We start from the raw sequence: 27534 nt of genomic DNA on the forward strand, positions 1-27534 counted from the left end.
AAATAATAAAAATAAGAGCAGAAATAAATGAAATAGAGACCAAAAAAAAATAGAAAAAATTAATAAAACCAAGAGCTGGTTCTTTGAAAAGATCAACAAAATTGACAAACCTTTAGCTAGACTCACCAAGAAAAAAAGAGAGAAGGCACAAATAAGTAAAATCAGAAATGAAAGAGGAGAGGTTACAACAGACACCTCAGAAATACAAAAGATTATAAGAGAATACTATGAAAAGCTATATGCCAACCAATTCGACAATCTGGAAGAAATGGATAAATTCTTAGAATCATACAACCTTCCAAAAGTGGATCAAGAAGAAGTAGAGAATTTGAATAGACCAATCACCAGTAACGTGATCAAAACAGTAATCAAAAACCTCCCCAAAAATAAAAGTCCAGGACCAGACGGCTTCCCTGGTGAATTCTGCCAAACATTCAAAGAAGACTTAATAACTATCCTTCTCAAACTCTTCCAAAAAATTGAGGAGGGGGGGGAAGCTCCCTAACTCATTCTACGATGCCGACATTACCCTGATACCAAAACCAGACAAGGACAACACAAAAAAAGAAAATTACAGGCCAATATCACTGATGAACATTGATGCAAAAATCCTCAACAAAATACCAGCAAATCGCATACAACAATACGTTAAAAAGATTATACACCATGATCAAGTGGGATTTATTCCAGGTATGCAGGGATGGTTCAACATTCGCAAATCAATCAACGTAATACACATTAATAAAATGAAGAATAAAAATCACATGATCATCTCAATAGATGCAGAGAAAGCATTTGACAATATATAGCATCCATTTATGATAAAAACTCTAAATAAAATGGGGATAGAAGGAAAGTACCTCAGCATAATAAAGGCCATATATGACAAATCCACAGCTAATATCATTGTCAATGGTGAAAAACTGAAACCTATCCCTCTAAGAACAGGAACCAGACAAGGATGCCCACTGTCACCACTCCTATTTAACATAGTATTGGAAGTCCTAGACAGAGCAATGAGGCAAGAGAAAGAAATAAAAGGGATCCAAAGTGGAAAGGAGGAAGTGAAACTGTCACTATTTGCAGATGACATGATTTTATATACAGAAAACCCTAAAGAATCCACCAGAAAACTTTTAGAAGTAATAAACGAATACGGTAAAGTTGCAGGATACAAAATCAACATACAAAAATCAGTTGCATTTCTATACACTAACAACGAAGTAGCAGAAAGAGAAATTAAGAATACCATCCCATTTACAATTGCAACAAAAAGAATAAAATACCTAGGAATAAACTTAACCAAAGAGGTGAAGAGGTGTACACTGAAAACTATAAAACATTGCTGAAAGAAACTGAAGAAGACACAAAGAAATGGAAAGATATTCCATGCTCTTGGATTGGAAGAATTAACATAGTTAAGATGTCCATACTTCCTAAAGCCATCTATAGATTCAATGCAATCCCTATCAAAGTTCCAACAACAATTTTCACAGAAATAGAACAAAGAACCCTAAAATTTATATGGAACAACAAAAGACCCCGAATAGCTAAAGGAATCCTGAGAAAAAAGAACAAAGCTGGAGGTGTCACACTCCCTGATTTCAAAATACACTACAAAGCTATAGTAACCAAAACAGCATGGTACTGGCACAAAAACAGACACACAGATCAATGGAATAGACTCAAAAGCCCAGAAATAAACCCACACATCTATGGACAGCTAATCTTTGACAAAGGAGCCAAGAACATACAATGGAGAAAAGAAAGTCTCTTCAACAAACGGTTGTTGGGAAAACTGGATAGCCACATGCAAAAAAATGAAAGTAGACCCTTACCTTACACCATACACAAAAATTAACTCCAAATGGATTAAAGACTTGAATGTAAGACCTGAAACTATGAAACTTCTAGAAGAAAACATAGGCAGTAAGCTCTTCGACATCGGTCTTAGCAACATATTTTCAAGCACCATGTCTGACTGGGCAAGAGAAACAACAGAAAAAATAAACAAATGGGACTACATCAAACTAAAAAGCTTCTGCACAGCAAAGGAAACCATCAACAAAACGAAAAGACAACCTAACAATCGGGAGAAGATATTTGCAAACCATACGTCTGATAAGGGCTTTATCTCCAAAATATATAAAGAATTCATGCATCTCAACAACAAAAAAACTACCAACTCAATTAAAAAATGGGCAAAAGACCTGAACAGACATTTCTCCAAAGAAGATATACAGATGGCCAACAGACACACGAAAAGATGTTCAAAATCATTAACTATCAGGGAAATGCAAATCAAAACTACAATGAGATATCACCTCATGCCCGTCAGAATGGCTATAATTAACAAGACAGGAAAGAACATGTGTTGGAGAGGATGTGGAGAGAAGGGAACTCGCATACACTGCTGGTGGGAGTGCAAACTGGTGCAGCCACTATGGAAAACAGTATGGAGATTCCTCAAAAAATCGATGATAGAACTACCATATGATCCAGCTATTCCACTGCTGGGTATTTACCCAAAGAACTTGAAAACACCAATGCATAAAGATACATGCACCCCTGTGTTCATTGCAGCGTTATTCACAATAGCCAAGACTTGGAAGCAACCTAAGTGCCCATCAAGGGACGAATGGATAAAGAAGATGTGGTATATATACACAGTGGAATATTACTCAGCCATAAGAAACGATGAAATCCAGCCATTTGTGACAACATGGATGGACATTGAGGGTATTATGCAAAGTGAAATAAGTCAGAGGGAGAAGGTCAAATACCATATGATTTCCTTCATTAAGTAGTAGATAATAACAACAATAAACCAACACATAGAGACAGAGAGTGGATTGGTGGTTACCAGAGGGGAAGGGGGGAGGGAGGAGGGTGAAAGGGATAATTCGGCACATGTGTGTGGTGATGGGTTGTAATTAGTATTTGGGTAGTGAACATGATGTAATCTATGCAGAAATAAAAGTATAATGATGTACACCTGAAATTTATACAATGTTATAAACCAATGTTACTGCAATAAACAAAAAATTATAAAAAATAATAAAAAAAAAAAGAAAACAGTCAGTCATATTTAGCCTCACCGTAAACACACCCACTGTCAACACCACGGTGACGCCCCCCGGGCCTGAGAATCCTCTCCCCTCCAGAGTTGCACTCACATTACATATTGAATTGCAGACTATTCCTTCAGTAATGTCATCATAAGCATTTGTCCAGGTTGTGACACTGCCTTTGTAACTCGTTTTTAAATGGCTGCCTCCTACTCCAATCTACTCCAAGGAAATGCCTGTAAACAGCTAGCAGTCTGGGCATGCTAGAGCAAACCACGACTCACAATATTCACCACGTGGATGAGTCACAGCATGCTGACTACTGCCAGAACGCTGGACATTTAGGTTGTTTCCACTTTTCCCACTACTGTAAACAGCAAAATGGACTCCATCTGCTTTGTGCAACAGTACCTAACAAACAGCCTTCCCCATGGCAGGCACTCAAGCATCGACTGAATGAATAAATGTGTATAGAGCCACATGTACATAACACACCCTGTGAGGAAAATCTCTCAACAGAAGGCTTTCTTTTTCTTTTTCATTCTTAGGATAGTTTCCTAGAGACAGATTTCCATAAGTGGAAATTCTGAATCAATCGGGGGCTTTTGAGAGTTTCGCGTGTGCGTTTCAAAAGGATGTATTAGTTTGCATTCCCATTAATAAAAGATGAGAAAGCCCATTTCACTGTACTCGCACCTAAACTGGGCATTATCACTTCAAAATCTCTGCCTATTCTGGTTGGTGGAAAAAAAGTCCTACTTCATTATAATTTTAATTTATGGTTTTGAATACTAGTGAGGTTACATACTTCCCTTTCTACTTGTCAACTAGTTGTCTGTTTCGAAATAGTTTTCTAAGAATCATTACTATCTAAATCAAATTTATTTCTTGAAGCTCAGTTGTAGGTTGCAGTAAAAAAACATTTTTAGGAAGTAAATTCTCGAATAAACTTGCATTAAGGAACTAACCTAAATACACAGCTAGGAACATCTTAGAGCAATCTGTAACACGGCAATCTGCTTTTATTAATGGTAAAGTTGGAAGCTCATCTCAGTTCCTGACTTTTTCCTGATACTCATGTTATATAGTTTTGTTTTATTTGTTATATTTTTCTGGGATGACAATGTAACTGAGGAGGGGGAGAGCTGGGAGGAAAAGGCTCCCATATTATTCTTCTAAAATTTTTCCTTTAGGAAGCCATTCTAGATTAACCCAGAACCTGTAAGGGCTGTTTTCCACAACTGCACTCTATAAAACTTCTTTAGCTAAGAATAATCTTGGGGTGGCTTAGCAGAACTTTGTCAATCCTGAATTAGGCTTTCTCCCCAAAAGTGTTCTGTAAACAAGCAAGCTAAAACACAAAAAAGGCAGAAACACGGTCAGAGGACAGAAGGTAGGTCCAGACAGCGCTGCCAGCAGCGAGAACTGACAGTGACTAACAACCCATCTCGTAAACCATCCAACAACTAACACGTGGAAAATACTCCAATGAGGTGCAGTCATGTTTGCTTTTCATTCCTTCAAAATGTCCTTGCAGGAGCAGGCAAGAATGCTGATCAACCATCTGTTCTCAACAGAGAGAGAGCAGAAATGTGGAAGAGGATCGTCAGGGGAAGCAACCAGAGTGAAGCATGGAACGGCACAGTCACATAATCTGCCAAATGATATGATGATTCGACCTGTTTGAACTCTCCAAGACTTTATGAAGATGATTTTTTTTAATGACCAACTATCTTGGAACTTTGCCCACAAAGCAAATGGCTACTCACCAGATGCTCTTAACCCCCAGAAAATGCATCAAAATCACTACATGCAGAGTCACAACGAGAAGATACCACTGCTTCAGCACCTCCCCCACCCGCCCCGCCACAAAACTGCCCTCAGAAGTCAGCAATGCCTCCTCAGTGCAAAACCCACAGGACACAGAGGAGTTCCCAAACTCGGCGTGGGTGACAGAGCCAACTGGACATGACTGCAGAGGGCTGCAGGAGCGACGGTCTCTTTCCAGCACCTGACCCCTTTCTCTTCTTGGGGTAACAGAACCCCTATGTTCTGTGGGGAGCCTATTCCAGTTAGCTGACCCTCTCCCACCCTCCCCTGCATCAAGTGGAGCTGCTGCTGCAGCACCATTACTGCTATCCCCCCACCCCCACTGCCACCGTCACTGTCATCACCACGGAGGCTAACATCCCCTGAGCACTTTCTTTGTGCCAGACACTGTCCTATCAGTTTCATATGTATCATCCCATTTAAAGAAAGGACCTATGCGGTAGGTGCTATTGCTCCTCCCATGTTAGAGTTGAGGAAACTGAGGCACAGGAGGAGTACGTAACTCACCCAAGGTTACACAGTAAGTAGCAGAGCAGCGATGTGAACTCAGACGGCTTGCTCCCAGAGTGCAGGCTCTTAACCACTATGCTGTACTACCCGTCTAACTCTGTCCCATCTAATCTCTGGCTACAGAAAATGGTTCAGGGAAGTTCACCTGACCCAAGTGAGGTCAATCAGATACATGGGCACCAGGATAGAGAAGGTATTTCTCCTCTGTGACTACACAAAGAAGGCTGAGCTCTGGCAACAGCTTCAGCCTCCTGGATTCGGCTATGCCTGAGCCAGCCCAGGATCAATATGCAGGTTTCTCACTTACACAGCCTTTTGGCTTGACCTATACGAAGTTAAGTTTCTGTCACCTAGAGTCCTTAAAACTTGTCACTCCCCTGTTTGGTGGAACACTATTCCTCCCTGGCTCTTTTCCTTCTTCTCTGACTATTTCCTCTCTGCTATCTTTCCTGAGCCCCTCTCCTCCTCCACCTGCCCCGTAAACACCGGTGCCCCCAGCCTCTGTTCTAAACTGTCTCCTCTCCTTTCTTCACAGCAGTGGTCCTCCTTAGCACCCCACATTCCGACAGGCCTCCCTCCTATCAGGCCTTCTGACAGGAGAACGTGTCCCTCCTGCCTGCCCTGCTTTAGAATCACCACGACACTGAACCACAGCTACTCGTGCGAGTGCCTCATACGCCCCAAACACCGGGAACAAAAAAGTTGAGAACAAATGCTCTACAAGTAATCCTTGGAAAACAGCATCCTTCTCATAGCTTAACACTACTAGCAGCAGGCTAATACCCTCCACATCTTTGTCTCTAGCTGCGGAACTACCCCACACTTCAGGCTCATTTAGGGGGTTTACTTTCCTATGTCTGATAGGGACCTCAAACTCAGTATGTCCAAAAGCAAAATCATGATCTTCATCCCCAAACATGTTCTTTCTCCTGAGTCCCCAATGTCATGAATGGCATATTATCCACGTGGTTATCAAAACTGGAAACACGAATGTCATTAATCATTCAAATTTTCACAGAAAACATACCTAAATACCAAGTATTCTGCTAGATCCTAGGGGTAAAATAATGAATAAGAAAGAGACCTTGAAAAATTTTGGTTTTACTGGCAAATACAAGACAGTAATGATTATCACTGTGTATTAAAGATTAATTCAAGATACTGAGAAGAACCTAGTCTGGTCTGAGGAGAGGTCAAAGGAAGGCTTCTCAGAGATGGGGCCTAACCTACAACTCGAAGGTGTGTTAAAAAAGGGTATGGGGAGAGGAAGAGCATTCCAGGGAACAGGATAACATGGGTGAAAGCTCAAAGACAGGAAAAAAAAGACTGATGAAGTACCATTATACTGGTAGCTTTCATTTATTAAAAACTCACTAAAGCTAGGCACTATTTAAAGTGAAATACATTATTACTGCTGTTCCTTACATTGAGCCTACAAGATAGGGAGATGATAATCTCATTTTTACAGTTAATTAAAGCACTTTCAAACTTCAGAGAGGTTAAATTACTTTTTCAAGACCATCCAGCTAAGAGATGCGACCAGCTCGGAACCTGGGTCTTCTGCCTCCAAAGCCCATACTGTTTATACCAGTCCACGCATCTGCTCAACCTTCCTAGACTCCTCTTTGTGTTCACCCTCCACTCCAGTAAAATATCAAATCCTGCTGAGTTTTCATAGTTCTTAAATTTCTCCCACTCGATCCATACCTACCATTAGAAACCTAGTTCATTATCTTTCCTCTGGACTCAGGCTCTAAGTGCTCTTTAGAGTGTATACGTGTGTGTGTGTGTGTGTGTGTGTGTTTATCACAAAAAGCGAGATCAGATCTACTTCACTTTCCCAGCATGAGATCCACCAACTTGCCTCCTGCTTGTGCATGGTGCATGTTCTCCTGCTACAATGGAAGAAACACTCCCATTCTTGTCTAGGGCTGGCCCTGGAGTAATGCAGTCACAGGCTCTGTTGTCTTCAGCTACGCCCTTTTCTTGAGAGATCTCACCCAGTCCTCTATCTCTAAGTACCGTCGCTAAGGCAATGACTCTCAAATACATTTATCTCCAGCCCTCGTATCTCCATGAACACCAGATTCTTACGTTCCATTTGATAGGAACAGTGTCTGTCAAACTTGCCTGGTAAGAAGCACCTGAGAGATTTCTAGGACACAGATTCCCAGGCTTTCCACCCTCTACCACCACACCCCTCCTAATTCAGAATCTTCAGAGAGGGGCCTGAAAATCTGTATTAGAAACAAATGAGCCAATGATTCCTACTGACAAGTTTGAGGAAGTCTACTATAGGAGCCTTACCTATCAGGTAATTATCACTGAGAATGGCTCAGCTCGCTGGATATCAGTATCCAAACCTGCCCCTAGCTCCAAGTCAAGCCCTCCAGAAATGATTTATAAGTTGCCCAAACAATATCTCATTAGTTTTATTCCAGAGCACCAGAGGTCACCAGTGACCTAAGACTGCTCAGACAGCATGTATGTCAGGTAGATCTTTATGCTACAGCAAGTATCTGCTTTGTTTACTTGGCACAAAATTAACTGTGCCAACCCAGGATCAAATATACCTGACTTGAGTCTTTATTGTGACATACTGCCAGTTTTCATCACTTTTTTCCTTAAAGTTGTTGAAGAATCAGAATTTTAGCTTCTCTTTCCAAAAAGCTACTCCTCTTAACTATCATTTCAAGTAAGCCCGTGGTCAAAGCTTTGAAGATTTCTGTCACCTGCTCCACAAACCCTTCCTAAATTCTTCCTGCATATATTCTGCAGACTGAAAGTTAACAAGACAAAAAAGACTAATAAATTCTACAATCTACTCCTGACTAAGGAATTCAAATGACAACCAGCAATTAAAGCAAATGACAGCAATTAACAATCTTCTGACAGGCACCCTTCCAAGAATTTGTGAGCCTTAAAGGCAAACTTATTTACAGTCATAGTCTACAAAAGGCAGAATTTCTCAAGTGTCAAGTGATTATATATCCCCAAACTGTAATTTTAACTAATCTCAGAGAGAGGTCTTTGGGAGGTAAGGAGGGATAGGACCAGATGAGAAAAATAGATAGGGACATACTGGGAGAACCAACCATTTCAGATTTTCTCCTCAAACGGTAACGCACTGAAACTGAAGAGAAACTCCATTTAAAATGATGTGGAAGAAACTCTCCCCCTTCACTCCTTCATTTAGGAAGCTTTACAGCTTATTTCCAGCAGCAGGACCAAAACTCATCAATGCTTTTCCAAGTGAGGACAAACAACATGTATCCCTCCAAATAGATGACTTCCCTTGCCCTACAAAGTGTCGATGATACTAAAGAGTCAGAGGAATTGGAAAAATGCTAAATTACCAGAGAAGTGCTTGGAAGAGAGAAAACTGACATTGGAGTCATGTTGACAATAGCAAACACTTTCCGAATCAGTAACCTAGAGCAGAGGCTGACAAACCGTGGCCTGGCCCGGAGGCCAAATGTGGCCCACTAGCCTGCCTTTGTAAATAAAGTTTTATTGGAACACAGCCACTCCCATTTATTGACATATTGTCTATGGCTGCCTTCTTGCTACAACAGCAGAGTTGAGTAGTTGCAAAGTAGAAAATATTTATAATCAGGCTCTTTACATCAAGAGTTTGCTGAGCCCTGACCTAGAGCATTATGTGCCAAAGATGAAGGCTAGGCTGGCCCTGTTGCCACTGTCCCTCCTCTAACACACCGTGCTGGAGAATAGGCATAAACATCTGCCCTCCCCATGGGCCTCAGAAAGGCAGAGTGTTGACCCTCCACAACAGCCAGCACGTAGCTATACCAGACACTTGGAGAATGAGACACTTAGCATTCAGTCACCATAGCCCCATGACTCACCAATTTGGTATATCACTTTTCAAAGTCCCCCAATGCCTAAGTGACACACCATCTTAAAGCATAAAATGTTTTATTTGGTCATATAATATCCAAACACGTTATTTTCCTCTTAAAATGCTTCTATCACCTGAAAAAAATTTCAGAAACATGGCTAGAGCTATAAGCTCCAAGACCAGACTAAACATTTTAGTTTGAGCTATTAATTTGCCAATGGGTTTTTCAAATATCCCTCCTTTCTTCTCAGTAGTCAATAACATTGGCATAGCTTAAGGTGTAAGAGTTTAGGTTGTAAGAAAACAAAAAAATTTTAAAGGACAAAAAAAGCCAAGTATTCTTAAAAGCACACAGTCTGTTAAGGCACACCTGTGTGAACACTTATGTACCTGAAAGGGTCATATTTGGATATAGTATTATGGTTTTTTATGAAAGAAATTCATGTCACTAAATGGCTGCTGTCTGAGTCTTGAACTTGCTTGATTGAAAACTGAGATGGTATGGAGAAAATTAAGACTGGTAGATTGTAGACATTCATCTTTTCACCCCAACTATCCCACCTTTCAGGTTCTACCAAAATAACACATTTAAAGGCAACATCTGTTAGTGCCTCGAGCTCAACATTCCTGCTGGGGCAAATCTAGAAACACTCCATTTGCTGAAAAAGAGCTACAAATCCCACACTAAGCTTTTCACCTCAATCATGGGGCTGGAACTCTGACATTAGCTAAGCCTAAGCTGTGGTTAAAGCTCTCCAGCCACGCTATCAACAGAAGAAACGAGTACTTCTGTAACTAAGGCGACCCTGGACTCCATCAGAAAGAGGAGCAATGATCCCTGCAGGCTCTCTGTGGTCAAAGCCATCAGAGGACTGAGCACTTTGATAAAAGAGGTGAACCCAAGTGCTTTGAAGACAACGTTATGAAACTGTCATCATGGTAATGATGGGGTCTGAGGAATGCTCAGGTTGAAAAAGATCCTTTTCTCAAGAATGTCCTTAGTTGGTCTTGAATATGTTTAAAATAAACAAACAAACAACTTAGGAAAAACACCAGCAGGAAATTCACCAGAATGTTAAACAGTAATCTCTTTTGAGTGGTATGACTTTGAACAATTCTTTCTTGTTCTTTATAGCAGAAAGAATCCCCTTTTATAACAAATATTTTCTAATATGCCCCAACCGTTACTATCCTGAAATGAAATTCACAGATATAAAACTTAGCTAAAATAACAAAAAATCAATAATAAGATATGAAGAAGAAACAAAAGGAAAATAACTTATAGTGAAATATGTATTTCAATGTGTAAATTCTTGGGCCAATAATACTAGAAGGCACAATGAAGTAGTAAGAGGCTTGGACCCATCACAGAAGCATCATGAAGGCAGAAGTCAAGTGCGAACCTGGAGTGTATGTACAATTATGTCATTTTACAAGTGGCACCACCATCAGGGTTGAGTACAACTAAGTACAGTTTTTCCCAAATTTACATGGTGGTGGAATTTTTAGAACCTCTCTCAGCCAAAAAATGTGAGTTTGTACATAAAATCAAGTTTGGTTTTGGACTCAGATAATAGAGATAATTTCATCTATAACTGTTCAGGGAGACACTCAGAAGTCAAGCGAGCTGTAGAACAACTGTTTGTTATATGGGACAGATTAGGAGAGCGAGCATCTCTGGCACCATCCAAACTGAATGCATGTAGAACAGCCCCCATCACTGTGACTCCCGAAAGGACCCCTATGAATTTCTACAACCTCCTCTAAAACACTCCTGCTGCTTGTGACAACCACTGCTTTATACGTTTCCACACTTCATATATTTTCTATAATGAAATGTATTACCTTTATAATCATAAAAATTATGAAATATCCAGCAGAGTTTCAAGTTCATCAGTGTCCCTCTAACAAAGACACATAAGGTCACAGGTCGCTAACACAAACTGAGACCTGGAAGGCAGCTGGAGGCAGAAGGAAGAAATGGGAAGAAAAGGAAAGGTCAAGAGGCTCACTGTACCATCCTTAGTGGCTGATAACCTTCCACAGCTCTGGAGAGGACATTTGAGCAAAGCCCAAACAGATACCTTGAGGGTCAATTTATTCTATCTTAAAAAAGATTTCTGACTAAAGCAGAATTCACTGACATAATGGGGCAGTGGGTCCAAACTTTACAGGGTCCCAAAGGAATACATGTAAGCTTTGCTTACTGAGATTTCCTAGGCAACAGCACGACTGAAAATTAATAGAGTCCTTAAAAGGAAGATGCCAAAAGAAACTATTCTTGAGACCGTTTATACGTCTTGGGCCAGAGCAAGGGACAAGTGACCTATATATAGAAAATCACCACATCTGCAGTATTTTAAGAAGCAACAGTTGCAAAGCAAGAGCTCACGTACAGTGGTGGGAAAGACCCTCCCAGGCTGACGTGGGAATACTTTCCACTAGAGAAGACTCTTCAGCACACACTGGAGAGAAGGCAGCTTCCCCAACAGCCTGGTTGGCTGCCATTTCCCAGTCCCCATCTCCTTCCCAGGGACTGCCCATTGTCATCAACTGTACGTCCGGGACAGCTCGCTTCTCTACATGCACAATGCCTGCCAACTCCCAGAGGCTGGCGACAACAGGACTGTTTAGAACAGCTACCGCTTATTAAATCTATTCTTATTTTTTATATCCTTATGAGCACTATATTATCAAATTTCTCAGACTTTTCAAAACCCTCTCATTCTGGGGTCAAGTTAACTACCTTTTCCTTTTTTTTTCTTATCTGGCTAAAGAGGCTGAGAAGGGAAATCTATATTTTTTATCCTTTCACTCTATTGAAAGGAAGAGAGGCTTGCCTTAAAAAAAAAAAGATTGTGGTTGTTATACGGTACACTGTGAAAAACACTGCTTTACTGCATAAATAACTAACTCTATCTGATAGCTCACCTACTGTGTCTTTAAACTGAGTCAAACTCTTGTTCTATCTCAACAGTGCAGTCCTGTCTGGGACATACCTTACCATATTAGGCAATCAGGCCCCAGAGAGGGGGGAAAGCAAAACGGTCACAGGATTTTACCTAAAAGGAGAAAGGGAGAGAGACTGCCCAGCAGTGGACAGTGGATAGAAAATCGCTGGGTACCCTCCAGCAGATGACGGGGCTTCATGAGATTAAGTAACAAGATAAAAAATACCGATTGAGAGCGGAAAAGGTCCAGCAGACAGCCAGAAGCAAAGCTGTGAAAAATTAGAGCAAATAGGAAAAAGGGCTATTCTTCACTCAAAAGGAAGAGAGTGGGGGAAAATGAAGATCTATGACACAGAACTGTTGGGAGCACTGGCAGAGAAACATAGACTGGAGGGCAATTTAGGCACAAAGAGGAGAGCCTGCTCCGTCGACAGAGAAATCTGCAGGGCTCGGTCAGGCGCTCAAAGGGTCTGCACAAAACATGACATATTTAGTTCTTATCCTTCCCTCTTGACCCGTTTCTTCTCCCTGACGTTGGCAACCCTCTTTTAAAATTTACTTCTCGAAATTCATCAGGTACATTTTCAGAAAACAGACACATGCTGGAGTTAAGGAGAAACCTGTCCTACTTCTCTGACTCACAACAATCTATTTTATGGATAAATTAATAAATAACCTCAATATCACATGATTCTAAAGTCAAGTATTCCAGAAGCCTTCCTCTCATCCACATTTAGAAACCTATGGATTTGGAAAATAATTTTGCATGGATCTCAATCATCTCTATTTAAATGTGTAACTCATTTTCATTCCACAACTCTGAGAGGTAGATACTATTATTATCCCCACTTTACAGATGAGAAAACTGAAGCACAGAGAGGTTAAGCAACTTATCCACAATAGTTAAGCAGCTGAGGGGGGGTTTGCCCAGGGAGCTCAGCTCCAGCGTCTGCACTAGTAACTGCTGTGCTATACTGCTTGTTGTCACAGCACATCACATATGATCCACAACAGACACAGAGATTCAACTGAAGGTAGCAGTAGCCGCAGACCAAGAACACAGCTGTGTGATCCTGGGAAGCTGCTTAACCTCTCTGGGCCTCAGTTCTTATCTTTAAATGAGAAGTTTAACTAGATGGTCTTGAAAGTTTCTTTTGGTTCTAAAATTCAAACTCTGTAATTGCCATTCTAGCCATCACAGAGCTAAACCAGAGTTTAGTACACAGTGGCATTTAGAAATAAGTTTTTCAAAGAAAATCTCCTCTTAAATGAAACAGAAGTGCTAGTTATTCAAAGATGTAATAAAACTGAGGAAAATCAGGTAAAGTAAAGGGGACCACAAGCTATGCCAACTTAAAAGATCACACGCAGACACGGTGACTTGATCATGCACAGATATGGTTAACCAACAGAATTCCCTGATGTAACAAAAACAGTCTTAGGACATTGCTGGACTTGAGAGGCCTCCAGAGAGGGTTTGCCAAGAGGCAGCAATTTCTGTTGCAGAGACGTCCAGGGGCGCTCTGGGATAGCAGCCCCTATGCTACTGCACGGCTCCTACACACGGACCAAGCAGACGGCACGGGTGACCTCCCTACACAAGCTGAGAAAAAAGGGTAAAACAACAGCAGCAAAACTGCCTGCTGCTGTGTGAGTGTTTTCTGTTTGTCTGACTTTGTTTTGGAAAGAGGGGAGCTTGCACATCGTCAGAGCCCAGTGCCCGGTCCTCAGCCCTCTGCTGCTTCTTCCCCTTCTCCTACTCAGAACTCCGCAGTGCCCAGGGCTCTGTCTTCGGGCCTCTTCTCTGTCTATATTCGTTATCTGGGGATCTCACCCAATCTCATGGCTTAAATACACCCTGCACGTTTACTGACAGCCAAGTTCACATGTCCTGCCCGCACCTCTTGCCTGAGCTCCTGACTCCTATCTCTGACTCTTCCCTTGAGGTTTCCATGGGGGACATCCCTCAGAAATAAGCAATTTAACACTTCTAAAACCAAAACTGAATGCCTGCTCTTCCCCCACCAGATCTATTCCTCCCATAGTCTTTTCCATGGAGTAGTCTTTTAATGCAAACTTCATCCTTTCAGTTGCCTTAGCTAAAACCTTTGGTGTTAACCTTGACCCCCCCTCCCTCCTGTTCTCCTCACCCTATATGGAATCCAACAGCAAATCTTGTTGGTTCCAACTTCAAAATATATTCTGAATATGAAAACTACCCCTACTACTACCCCAGTCCAAACCACCTCAGTCTCCCCTGGATTATTCTAACAGCCTCCTAACTGAGGGCCCTGCTTCCAGCCATCTCCCTTTAGCGTATACTCTCAAGACAGCAGGCATAGCAACCCTTTACAGTGTAGGTATAATCACATCACTCCTCTGCTCAAAACTCGAGAACGCTGCCTGCTCCTTCAGATGACAGCGGAGCCCTTGCAATGACTTACCAGCCTCCGCCACTGGGCCCTTCTGCCCCTTCTGCTCCACCACATGGGTCTTCTCGCCTGTCCTCCAGCCTGTCAGGCACACTCCCACCTCAGTCTCCACAAGTGCTGTCCCCTGCCTGTAACGCTCACCCCACAGACTCACGGCTCCCCATCCTGCTTCCTTTCAGTCTAGGCTCAGATGGTGCTTTCTCAACACGGCCAACTGACCACCCTACTTGCAATGTCAGCCTCCTGCCCTACTCGGGCACTTCTGACCCTCCTACCCTACTCAACCACAGTTTTCCCACAGCAGTCACTGCCTCTTCACACGCGATTTACTGCACACTCTTCTATCTGCTGTCCACCTCCTCCACTAGAGTGTCGGCTCCACGAGAGCAGGGCTTTTGTTCACTGTCGAATTCCAGCATCTAGAAAATGGCCTGATCGCAACAGGCACCGAAAAGTGCTTGTTCAGCGAATGAATGAAAAGGAGGGTATAAAACAAAAGGCAGGACAAAATGGGAAATGCATTCAGTGGCTTTTGGTATTAGAGACATTTCTGGGGCCAAGCGGATCCCAACGCAAGTTTTATTTTCTGTTAAAGCTTAGTTCAAAACCAAGCTTTGCCAGCAAATTTCAGTATGCTTCTCTGCTGTATTTAGTTTAGAACCTTACATTAATTGCTTATCTCTTTTGGAACACTTCACCAACTTCTCTCTCCACTAGTATGCCACCAGGTACCTCAGGTAGATACCTTATTATCCATGAATTAGTAATTCCTTAACAAATTTCCTTTCCCAGTGCATTTTGAGGGGTGATTACTGGTCCAGACCTACTGGTTCCATTCTGGACTGGGAGAGCTATATTGCTAACTTTGAGGGTAAGATTTTAGCGATTTTGTTCAGATTGAGCGCCATCTGATTTGCCTAAAAGCCACAGGGATTTTGGGGGTGGTGAAGCATTTTCCTAATTGCAGTATGGAAATTCTTACTTCCTGCCAGATGTTAACTACCCACCCATGTCAAGGACAGCAGAAGAATGCTGATGCTCTACCCAATGAGTCTTGGTACTCAGAGTAGGTTTTTAAGTTGTACTCCAAGAAGATGTTCCTTCACTCAAGGAGGTGGGATGCTACTAGCAGGTCAGTTCCTGTAAACTGCTGAGTGAAAAACTAAATGGATGAACAGGGGATGGAGAGGACACACTCTCTAACTTCAGGTCTGCTTCCTACAGTCAGGTGAAAGGCTCTCTGACACAGGCACGGGTGCTCACCTACACAGCTTGGATGTCCCTGAATACTTCTTGACTTCTCTGGGTCTCAGTTTTCTTAACTGTAAACTGAGGTTCCTAACTCAAGTTATCTCTAAATTCCCAAAAGTTGGGAGGCAAGTAACTTTACCACACTGAACTGGGTTCTTCAACAATTCCTTTAAAACAAAAGCCATCTGTCTACCCAGCTTCTCTAGGGCACCATTCTGCTTGTTCACCAACATCTTTCTGTTGACTGCCTGTGCCCCCTAGTGATAAATTCAATTATACAACAGAATTGGCTTGGAAAGATCTGATCCAGAGGAGAAAGTAGGGGAAAATAACAAGAATGCAGTAGATAAACTCATCGTGAAGCAAAAGGCAGGCAGGCCCAGGTGTGGGTAAAAAGATGGAAAGAACCCAGACAGCCATCCCCCACACTGTGCCTATGACCCCCCACATTCTGTGCAATTACCACCAGGAAAGAAAACACACATGCTCCTGCTACACAAGCATTTTCAGGTATGACTGGAATAATCTTCCTCACATTCAGACTCAGACTCAGTGTCTTTTCACTTGGCAAGATGAGGATCTATTAGACTTCTGGAGACTATCTGTGTGGATAACGCAACAGATTTGCTTAAAACACGTCTGTTGAGGACCTGCTAAGACATCAAATTATATATTAATCGCCAGTCTCACCAGTCCATGGATTTACCAATGGGGATGGGTTTTGACTAAAACCATGCACAATATTGGGCTTAAGCCAAGTCGCCAGCCTTCTAAGCATCGTTTCATGGTGTCACCACCACAGAAATGCATGACTGGTCTTCCTCTATCACATAATTATTAACAAACATCAGGGCCATAAATCTTGTCTGTATATAAATGCTGCTTACAATTTTCTAGTTAGGTACACAAAAAGAAGAAATGGATTTCAGTGATGTCAACAGGGATTTAGGTTAAACAACAGAAAGCCTTCTTAACCATGCTGTTGTTACTGATATATGGGCGTGAGAGGTTAAAGAATCTTCTTTTGAAATCTTTAAGAGGAGGAAAATAAGAGTCTGTACATATTCGGAATCATTTTAGTTCTAACCCTGACTGGAGACATAAGTTGAAGGTAATAACCACTGAAAGTTTCCTGTCTACCCTTAAAATCAAATATTATTACTGTACAATTTCATATATACGAGGTTCAAGAACAGGCAACACTAATCTACGGTGACAGAAATCAGAAGCGTGGTTGCCTCCCATGGGACAGGGAAGGAGGTACGAGGCAACTTTTCAAGGTGTTGGAAAAGTTCTGTATCTTGATTTGAGTGGTGTTTATACTGGTGGATACAATCATCAAAACTCATCAAATAGTCCACTTAAGATCTGCGCATTTACTGATTGTAAATTATATCTCAATTAAAAAAATCGACGTCGGAGACTTGGAAAGAGTTAATTTTAAAAATAACGGATTCCACCACTCTTAAGGAACAGGCTAAGACAGAGAAGGGAACTGTCATGACCTCAATGGCAGATATAGTTTTATGGAACCAAAAACAAAGACAAGAAAGAACTGCCCTGGCTTCTCAGCAGTATCCATGTGATGAGCTAACAGTGCCACTTCAACAGAATGCCCCTCCTTTGGTTGGCTCAACTCTGCTGCCTGATGGAAGGACACAGAGGTTGGGGAGAAAGAGTGGCCATAAGTTATTACTGACTGTCTTGAAGTAGGATGGCAGCAATTTACATTGGGCCATGACCAGCATGTTGCTCTGTGGGTCCATATGGATAACGGCATCATGCCTGCTAGCGTCAGAAGAGAGTACTTGAGAAAAACGCTAAGAGTTTCATCGAAATAAACTGGAGTAATGAAGCAAGCCAACGTCAGGCTTTTACAAAAAAGATGCCTCGCCCTGTGATGACTCATCACTGTCTATCCTTTCACACTGTTGGTGGGGCTGGAGAGGAGCACCTGGAATATGCTTGTACCGACTCTGGCTCGCCTGCATACATTCAAAGTCACCAGTCTAGAGAGAACAGGCTATTTATTCTTCTCTTAAGATTCATGTTGGCATCTGCTTGACACATGGTAAATGCTAGGAGATGCCCTAAGCAACTGGATGAGTGAAACATTTTTCAGTCTGATAAATGACTTTCACACCAAACCTCAACAGTCCCTGCTCTTCCTCACCAATCAGAAAATCTTTTCTATGATTTTAAGTCAATGGTCCTAAAATGAAATTCTCTGGGAAGCACTGCATCAAGAACATCTTAGTTTTCCTTATATGGTGGATTTTCCCGTGCCAAGTACTTTGGAAAGACAGACAAAGATTTTCACTGACAAAGACATTCCACGACCACAAAGCCTTCCTCGTCACAACTCCCTTTATGAAGTTAAAGGCCTCTATAACCCTCCAGGGATTATAGTCCATTTCAGTGCTCTGTACTCTATTACTCAGATTCTCTCTTTAGGTATCTCAAAATTCCCCAAAGCAACTTTCCTATATTCACTCTTTCTGTCTCCAAAAGCCATTCCAAGCCCCTTGAAAAACTGAAGAGTCGCTGTTTGCACACACGCACACACACACTCCTCGCCCCAAGGGAACCTCCATGTGGTATCTCCACATGACAGAGCTCATCTTTGTGAAGTAGCTCCAGCTTCAACCAAGGGCAACTCTCACCTATGTCACCACTAGTCATATGGGCATTGCTTTTTGGAAGGCCACTATTGACTACTTTGGATCTTGACTAAAATATAGGCAGGTCAATGACATAACATAGTATTTCTAATTCCTCTGCTAACAATGAGTTGTCAGTTTTCAGTATGGGTTATTCAATATATTCTGAGAACATACTTTCAACTAACTGTAGGGTACAAAAAGGTCATCTTTCTACATAATTTCTAATAGAAACACATGTAGTCTCAACTCATTTAGTCAATAACAAATCCTATTCTTCCTGAAAAATGGTACTAATAAGAAAACCACTAACTTGCTATCATGCTTGAGTGGCTTACAGGAAGCTGAAGTCTCAGGAAACCAGGGCCCAGGCCATCCACAGTGGAGAAAAGCTGGATGCCAGGCCTTACAGGGTCTGAGTTACCTAAGAGCCAAGGAGTTTAACCTTACTTCAAAGTCAAATATAAATGACTTTTAGATTGTGTGATGTTTACATTCTTCTCATTTATGATTCCTTCTATCAGTGTAGATCCATAAGAGAAAGAGTATCACTTTTCACTTTCCTTCCAAAGATTCCAAAGTACTTTATACAATCCAATAGCATGCTCACGAGAGAGAAAAAGAAGACAAACAGAGCCGACAATTGTGTGAGTGTTTGGCAGTAGGCAAAGAAAAATGTAGAAAACTTGTTTAAGAGCAAGAGCATTCTTACACCATGTAAGAAAAGAGCACCACCAACTAACACTGCCACATTTCTCAAAGGAATGTCTATCTCCAAACTCTCCCTCAGCCCAAATCTGCATAGGACCTGCTCTTTCTTCTACTAAAACTGTGTGCACACCAGCAAGGCTGAGCCAAAAGGGATACGCCTCACTGGCTGTCGCTTACCCATGCTTCTCTGACCTCTTCAGAGCCATCAGTTTCATCTTCCTGAAAAGGAAGGAAGAAGAAAAACAAGAGGATGGATCATGGTCACAAACATCCTTGAGAGCAATAAGGTTAGCCCCATCAATTGTGCATCTTGGCATTTCACACAGGGGCGATGAGAACTGACTGCCAAGTGAGGCTCTGTTACTACTGCTTTTTCTTTTTGTGAGGAAGATCGGCCCTGAGCTAACATCTGTTGCCAATCCTCCTCTTTTTGCTGAGGAAGACTGGCACTGGGCTAACCTCCATGCCCATCTTCCTCCACTTTATATGGGCGGCTGCTGCAGCACGGCTTGATAAGCAGTGTGTCGGTCTGCACCTGGGATCCGAACCCATGAACCCCAGGCCGTCAAAGTGGAGAGTGCGAACTTAACCACTATGCCATTGGGCCAGCCCTGTTACTGCTGCTTTGAATAGTCCGCCACAGGCAGACAGCTTAGGAACACCACCTGTAGTCAAAAACATCAAATGACCAACAGCTAGAAAAGGGGCATCTTTAAGAAAGACAGACTTTATTTCATGTCTGTCAATAGTTATCAGTCTATAACAATGAAATACTTTTATCTAAAGAACAGTTTCTAATACAATATCTAAAGAACAGTTTCTAATAGATGAGTATTACTGTCTCACTGAATGGCTTATCTAATTTTCAAATGAGTCACTGGTAACCAGAGATCTCTTGATTATTGGCCACTTGATTTTTTTTTTTTTTGCTGAGGAAGATTCACCCTGAGCTAACGTCTGTTGCCAATCTTCCTCTTTTCTTGCTTGAGGAAGATTAGCCCTGAGCTAACATCTGTGCTAATCTTCCTCTATTTTATATGTGGGCTGCTGCCGCAGCATGGCTTGATGAGTGGTGTGTAGGTCTGTGCCCAGGATCTGAACTTGGGAACCTGGGCCACTGAAGCAGAGCTCACCAAACTTAATCACTACACCGTGGGGCCAGCCCCTTGGCCACTTGATTTTTAAAATGCCAGTAACAAAGTTGCGTGAGAAGAGTACAGAACAAAAGGGTGGATTAAAGTACTGAGAGTGTGTTTGCAGTTAGTAAGCACTGGTGCAAACCCAAAGTTAATCTGTTTTATATTATTTGTTCCTTTGTTCCTTCAAAAGAGTAAAATTGAGTCAGATGAACTTGTGTTACTTAGAGATTTTAAGTTCCTTGAAATTCTTGTAGTGCTACTAAAATATTTAGTTAGAATCTCTGCTTATATGGGGTTTTAAGATATTGTTGACTAATTACATGACTTCTAGGGAATACTGGAGAGGACTGCTATAATCTGACAAGCTTGCTGTGTTTTGTTTATGTGGTTGTAGTAATTTTCCAAGGTCTTCATTCTTCACCAGTTATTCACTGTGTGCCTACCATGTGCTTAGCACCACTCTAAGCGCTGGGCATCAAGCAGGAATATACCAAACGAGTCCCACACTGGCTGAGTCTTTCTTCTTCTCTTTTCCTCAGGAATATTTCTTGACAATCTGCAAGACTCACGGCTCCATGTGGGACTCTTTCTTTGACTCAACACAAAGGATGGCAGCCAAGGGCAAGGGGAAATGTCCTAGCACAGACCAGGCTACTTACATCCTTTGTCCAGAAATTGATGCCCGTGCCTCTTCGTCGTTCCTTGGGCCGCCTCCTCTCACGGATGGACAGCCTGTGAGAGGACTGGTCATCCAAATCTGCTTCTTCACTCTCTGGCCAGAGATAAAACAAAGTATAGATGTTAAGCATCTGGGGCATGCACAATGGGGAGAGGTCTGCGTTTTCTGAAGCTCTACATACCATTTTTGTCCATTTCTTTTGCAACTGCAGCGTTCGTGGTGGTCTCTGAACTCTCAGAATCAGGGACTGAAGACCTATTTGTCCGTAGTAGGTGGGAACTGGTGTAGAGAGAGGGTCTGGATGCAGAAGGAGACACTGGTGTTGTGGGTTTGTCCGGCTGAGTTGGACACCTCAGGCGACGATAGACAGGCTGGAAGTAATCCACAGGAGGAGACGTTAGAGGTCAAGTGCAACCACGGGATAAGGACAGCAGGTTTATTAAACACGGGCTTTTCCTATATCGAGAGGCTTGTTCCTAGCAGACGCTCAGTAAGTAGCTATTGAGCTGAAGTGAGTTAATCAAAGAAAGGAAACAGCTTCTGGACTCCTGTTCTGAATAGATCACCATGTTGACAGCAGCCAGCGAATGATTCCTAAATCAACCACAGGGCACTAGGTAGCACTAACCTTCCTAATAAAAATTCCTTTGATTTTGGAATGAAACTAGAAAGGATGATGGCCTTTTTAAGATGGAGCACTGAAAGGCAAGGTTTATGCAGGAAAACAGAAAGCTGAGGAATATGAAGGAAGAACACAGCGTTATCTGAGGACAGGGACCAAACAGGAACATTCTGCACTTTCTGAATGCTCTGTCCACTTGCCATACCAGGCTCATTGAAACTTCAAAGAAATTCCCATTTTCCCTTTTAAATTTTATTTTCCTGAGCATTAGGACAGATAGACCTGATAATAAGCCTTAACTTGGTTTATCTAAGATGCACAGATAGAGAAATTCTTACTACACACAGAGATTATATACATTTTTGTTTATAAATTATAAAGGCAGAAGCAATAAAATAACGTAAGCTTTGGAGTCAGATAGACCTTGGTTCAAATTCTAGCTTCAGCATTTACTGGCTATGTGACCCTGAATATGTTACTTAACTTCTCTGAGCCTCAGTTTCCTTGTATGTAAGTAGGGATAGTATCTTCCCCAGTGAGGGTTGTGAGGATTAAATGAGATAATGTATGTTACGTGCTTAGAACAGTAGCTAGTAATAAGTACTTAGTAAATAGTAGCTGGTAAGACAAACAAATTAAACAACAGAATCTCAGTTAGTTTATGCAGCCTAGCCATGCAGAGTTAAAGTAAAATGGAGATTCCTTTCTCCTATAACTGTGGGGACCATGTAATTTATCATCCCAACTGGGACACTTCTGAGAGTGAAAAGGGGTGGTATTGATAATTACACACAGATAACAGGTATAATTGGAACCATCTCAGATAAACCAGGAGTTATGTTCACCCTAAATATAACCCTATATCTTTGACTTCCAACTCCACTTGAGAAAGGGAAAATGAGTTAAAATGTCCATCCCAGTAGTGACATCCTATGGCACGGGACTAGGGGTGCTCTGTAAGCTCTTAGGTTTGCAGGAGTTTGGAGAACAATATACCGATGGTTAAGACAGCGAGCTGTGGAGCCAGACTGCCGATATGCAGATCTTTGCCCCACCACTTCTTAGCTGTGTGAAATGCTGGGCAAGTTATCTAACCTCTCTGTGAATCAGTCTCCTCATATTTGATAGGAATAATAATGTCTACCTCAGAGGGTTGCTTTAAGGATTAAACAAACTAATACATGAAATAGTTAAGATAATGCCTGGTATAAACGCTCAGTAAATGCTTATACTTCATTTGCATTTTATTATACTATGACCTCTTTTTTAGAACAGAAAGACATTTATTCTTTAGGTAAAGAATAAATTTAGTTAAGTTGAATTTAACTAAACTTATTGTGGTGATCATTTTGCAATATACACATATATCAAATCATTATGTTGTACACCTAAAATGAATATAATGTTATATGTCAATTATATCTCAATAAAACTGGAAAAAAGAATAAGCATTAGTTAACTCCCAGAAGAAAAATGATCATTAGGGACTGACATTCTCTGAAGTCTCTCAGTCACGCAGGTGTGTCAACTACAGGCACGTGTACAGCGTCCTCTACGAGCTGCCCACTGAAAAGGAGCACAGCACTCGGATTATCAGTGAGGAAGAGATTCCCCACACAACTACCTTGCTTTTCACACAGTCCGTGCCAGCACAAACGAGCTCACCTCTTCATCCAGACTCCTGCCCCAGGGCTGCTGGCCCTCCCCAGCTCCCTTTGCTGGGGCCGCTGAGGGCTCAGGCTTCTTGGTGCTCCCCTCAAGCCCCTCGGCGCCCACGGGCTTCTGGCCTGGGTGCTCCTGAGCTTGCCGCTCCGCCCTCGACCGGCTGCAAGTCCTCTCTGCTTCCTGCAGGTCTGTCAGGGTCACACCCTGGGAAAACATCACACGTTCAGAGAAGTTTCGCTCTAACCATGGAATAACTTCACGAACAAGCAGGGAAACTTCCTAAAAGATCTAATAGCATCAAATTCCAAATGAAGATCCCCAAATCTCTGAGGTCAATTCAAGCAATATACGTTTAAAATAAACACCTCAGTGTGCAAAGAACCAAGGTTTAAGTCTAGGTACATTTCAAATAATACTTTAGCTTTTCCAATTTGAGTTCCAGAAAATAGGTCAACACTGAAGCCTGCCTGTTGTAGATGTACTTCTTCCACACCAACGGTTCTCAACATCTTTATTTGAAAGCTCCCTACCCTCCCAAGAGCAAATGGTTACCAACAGAGGTTCTCTAAACAGCAGATACTAGAAAAACTTAATTTTACTCATAGAAAGAAAAACCAGGAGCCGGCCCGGTGGCGTAAGTGGTTAAGTGCGTGCGCTCCGCTGCGGTGGCTCGGAGTTCACCGGTTCATAACCCCGGGCGCGCACCGATGCACTGCTTGTTAAGCCATGCTATGGCGGCGTCCCATATAAAGTGGAGGAAGATGGGCACGGATGTTAGCCCAGGGCCAGTCTTCCTCAAAAAAAAAAAAAAAAGAAGAAAGAAAAAGAAAAAGAAAAACCAGGCTCAAAAAGGCAAATTCAGAGCCAGGCTAGAACAACAACAACAAAAACCAAACTTCCCCCTTCCCCCAAACTAGCTTTTCTCTAACATCATTTCCCAAATAACCCAAGGAATCACACAGGGACATTCCAATAATTAATGTTCCCTCAGGCTCACAGGAGCAGCAATACAGAAGAAAAGCAAATAATGAGGAGACGTTGCAGAAGGAGAAAAGGAGTGAGGAAGAAAGTGAGCTGATCCTAACTCCAGTAGTTACGTGCTCAAGTTCTCAGGAGAAGGAGGTTCCAAAGCTGAAACGCAGTTGGGCAAGTACTATATCCATAACTTGCTTTTTTTTTTCATTATTCACTAATCTATTCACTCATTCTCTTAATAAAGAACTATTAAGTGTCTTCAAGAACTGGAACTACAAAGACAAATCAAATGATTCCTGTACTCAAGAAACTTTTACTGTCATGGAAAAGACATAAGAAAACAGATAAGTATAATGGAATGTACGTATCAAGACAGAAATACATGATTCAGCAAATTCCACTTCTGGGTATATACCCAGAAGAACTAAAAGCAGGGCCCTGAAGATAATTTGCACACTCATGCTCATAGTAGCATTATTCACAGTAGCCAAAAGGTAGAAGCAACCCAAATGTTCATTGGCAGATGGAGGAACAAAATGTGGAGCATACATACAATGGAATATTACTCATCCTTACAAAGGAAGAAAGTTCTGACACATGCTACAACATGGAAGAACCTTGAAGACATTATGCTAAGTGAAATAAGCATACAAAAGGACATATACCGTATGATTCCACTTACATGAGGTCCCTAGAGGAATAAATTCATAGAGACGGAAAGCTGAAGGGTTGGTGCCAGGGGCTGGGGAGAGGGAATTATTGTTTAATGGGTACGAAGTTTCAGTTTGGGAAGATGAAAAATGTTCTGGGGATGGATGGTGGTGATGGTTGCAAAATAAATGTGAACGGACTCAATGCCACTAAACTGCACACTTAAAAATGGTTAAAATGGGGGCCGGCCCAGTGGCGCAGCGGTTAAGTGCATGCGCTCCGCTTTAGTGGCCCGGGGTTCACAGGTTCGGATCCCGGGTGCGTCAGTGCGCGCCCAGCTTGTTAAGCCATGCTGTGGCGGTGTCCCATATAAAGTAGAGGAAGATGGGCACGGATATTAGCCCAGGGCCAATCTTCCTCAGCAAAACAGAGGAGGATTGGCATCGGATGTTAGCTCAGGGCTAGTCTTCCTCACACACACAAAAAAAGGTTAAAATACCATTTTACCATGTTACCATTTACATAATGTATGTTTTACCGCAATAAAACAAAACAAAACATGATAGTCAGTCTTGGTCCTCATGGAGGTTACATTCTAATAGAGAAACAGACAATCATCAACGACAACAAAATAACAACTCTCATAATCACTATAAAGGAAGGATACTTGACCTACTTTGGGAGGGTCAGGGAAGATAAGGATATTTTTGCTGCCATGTATAACATCTCTTTTTCAGTGCAGCTTTCCCACTTGACCTCTGTACCCTTTAAAACTGTTGAACTTCACCTTTTCACTGGCTTTTGATTCACTTCCACGTCGGTACTATTTCCTGGTTTACTTCTCACCTCTCTGTCTGCTCCTTTTCATTCTGCTTCATCGGCTCATCTACTCTGCCTCCTTAAATAACGCCAATTCATCACTTTCTCTCTGTTCTCACTGCCACTCCAACTGGGTTTGTGCTCTGATTATTTCCAGCGTGGACAACTATAACAGCTTCCTAACTGGTCTTCTTGCTTTCAGGCTTGACAAACATACTTCTGCCCTCTACTCCCATCAATTCTATGCAAGGTGATTTTTGCAAAATCTAATATACGTTATATCAGACGCTTCCTTACTTCAAAGGCTTCCTTAGTGATTCTTTTTTTTCCAACATCTTTATTGAACATAACCCACATATCATAAAATCCAGCCTTTTAAAGTATACAGTTCAGTGGTTTTTGGTATATTCACAGAGTTGTGCAGTCATCATCACTATTTAATTTCAGAATATTTTCATCACCCCCAAAAGAAACCCCATACCCATGAGTTATCAATTGCCATTCCTCCCTCTCTACAGCCCCTGGCAAATACTAATCTACTTTCTGTTTCTCTGGATTTGCCTATTCTGGACATTTTCATAAGAATGGAACTGTGTCTGGTTCCTTTCAGTTCCCACACCATTTTCTTGAGGTTCATCCGTGTTGTAGCATTAGCACGTAACAGTACTTCATCTCTTTTTATTGCCAAATGATATTCCATTGTATGGATATATAACATTTTGTTTATCCAGTCATTAGTTAATGGAAATTTGAGTTGTTTCTACTTATTGGCTATTGCAAATAATGCTGTTATAAACATTTGTGTACCAGTTTTTGTGTGGACATATGTTTTCACTTCTCGAGTATACATCTAAGAGCAGAATTGCTAGGTCACATGGTAATTCTATGTTTAACATTTTGAGAAACTACCAGACTGTTCTCCTCTAGGGATTCTTAAGATGTGGTCCTTTAAACACAAGTGGAATGATTAGTCTTGTGAAGGAAAGGAGACGAACCTGCTCTGAGCCTGGAGGAACAGAAGCGAGAGTGGGTAGATGTAGCTATAAATTCATTTGATTCTATGTAGTATAAGATTTAACATAGGTGAAAGCTTTTAATATAGTGGCTGGACTAAGCTACTCATTTTACTTTTTTTTTTTTTTTTTTGGTGAGGAAGACTGGCCCTGAGCTAACATCTGTTGCCAATCTTCCTCTTTTTGCTTGAGGAAGATTGTCCCTGAGCTAACATCTGTGATAATCTTCCTCTATTTTATATGTGGGATGCCTGCCACAGCATGGCTTGATGAGCGGTGTGTAGGTCTGCCCCAGGGATCCGAACCCACGAACCCTGGGCCACCAAAGCAGAGCACGTGAACTTAACCAGTATGCCACCAGGCTGGCCCCCCATTTTCCTATTTTTTAATTGTAGCTCCAATGGAAAGGTAGACAGACAAAAGAACATAAAAAAAGAGGTCACACTCACCTGAGTAGACCTTCGAGTCTGCCGAGCTTGTCTGGAGCGTGCCTTCCGCAATGACTCTGCTTCCTCATCGCGTACAGGAGTCAGGTATGACCTGCAGAGGAAGAAGAGTAATACCTGAAGTAAGACCTTCACTGCGTGTGCTGAAGAACGGCAGGTGCTTCCACATACCGACGTGACATCTACACTCTGAGAATGAAACGACAGGAACCCTATGAGTGAAAATTACATAATCTAAGATATTCTTTGCAAA

General features: G+C 41.9%; 1 protein-coding gene across 9 annotated transcripts in view; it reads right to left on the reverse strand.

Moving 5' to 3' along the window:
- PPP1R12B (protein phosphatase 1 regulatory subunit 12B) overlaps positions 1–27534 on the reverse strand; it is a 222809-nt gene that overhangs the window by 71104 nt on the left and 124171 nt on the right. For all 9 annotated transcript variants that reach the window (XM_087424264.1, XM_087424263.1, XM_087424265.1 and 6 more), the window contains 5 exons: positions 27285–27375; positions 23378–23581; positions 21272–21461; positions 21071–21183; positions 19450–19491 (listed from right to left, as the gene is read on the reverse strand). In XM_087424264.1, the coding sequence (XP_087280390.1) occupies positions 19450–19491; positions 21071–21183; positions 21272–21461; positions 23378–23581; positions 27285–27375 (640 nt within the window). The remainder of the gene's footprint in view (positions 1–19449; positions 19492–21070; positions 21184–21271; positions 21462–23377; positions 23582–27284; positions 27376–27534) is intronic.

The sequence above is a fragment of the Ceratotherium simum genome, chromosome 36 (assembly GCF_057802395.1).
Source record: "Ceratotherium simum simum isolate JZ-2026a chromosome 36, ASM5780239v1, whole genome shotgun sequence".
In the NCBI taxonomy this organism is placed as follows: Eukaryota; Metazoa; Chordata; class Mammalia; order Perissodactyla; family Rhinocerotidae; genus Ceratotherium; species Ceratotherium simum.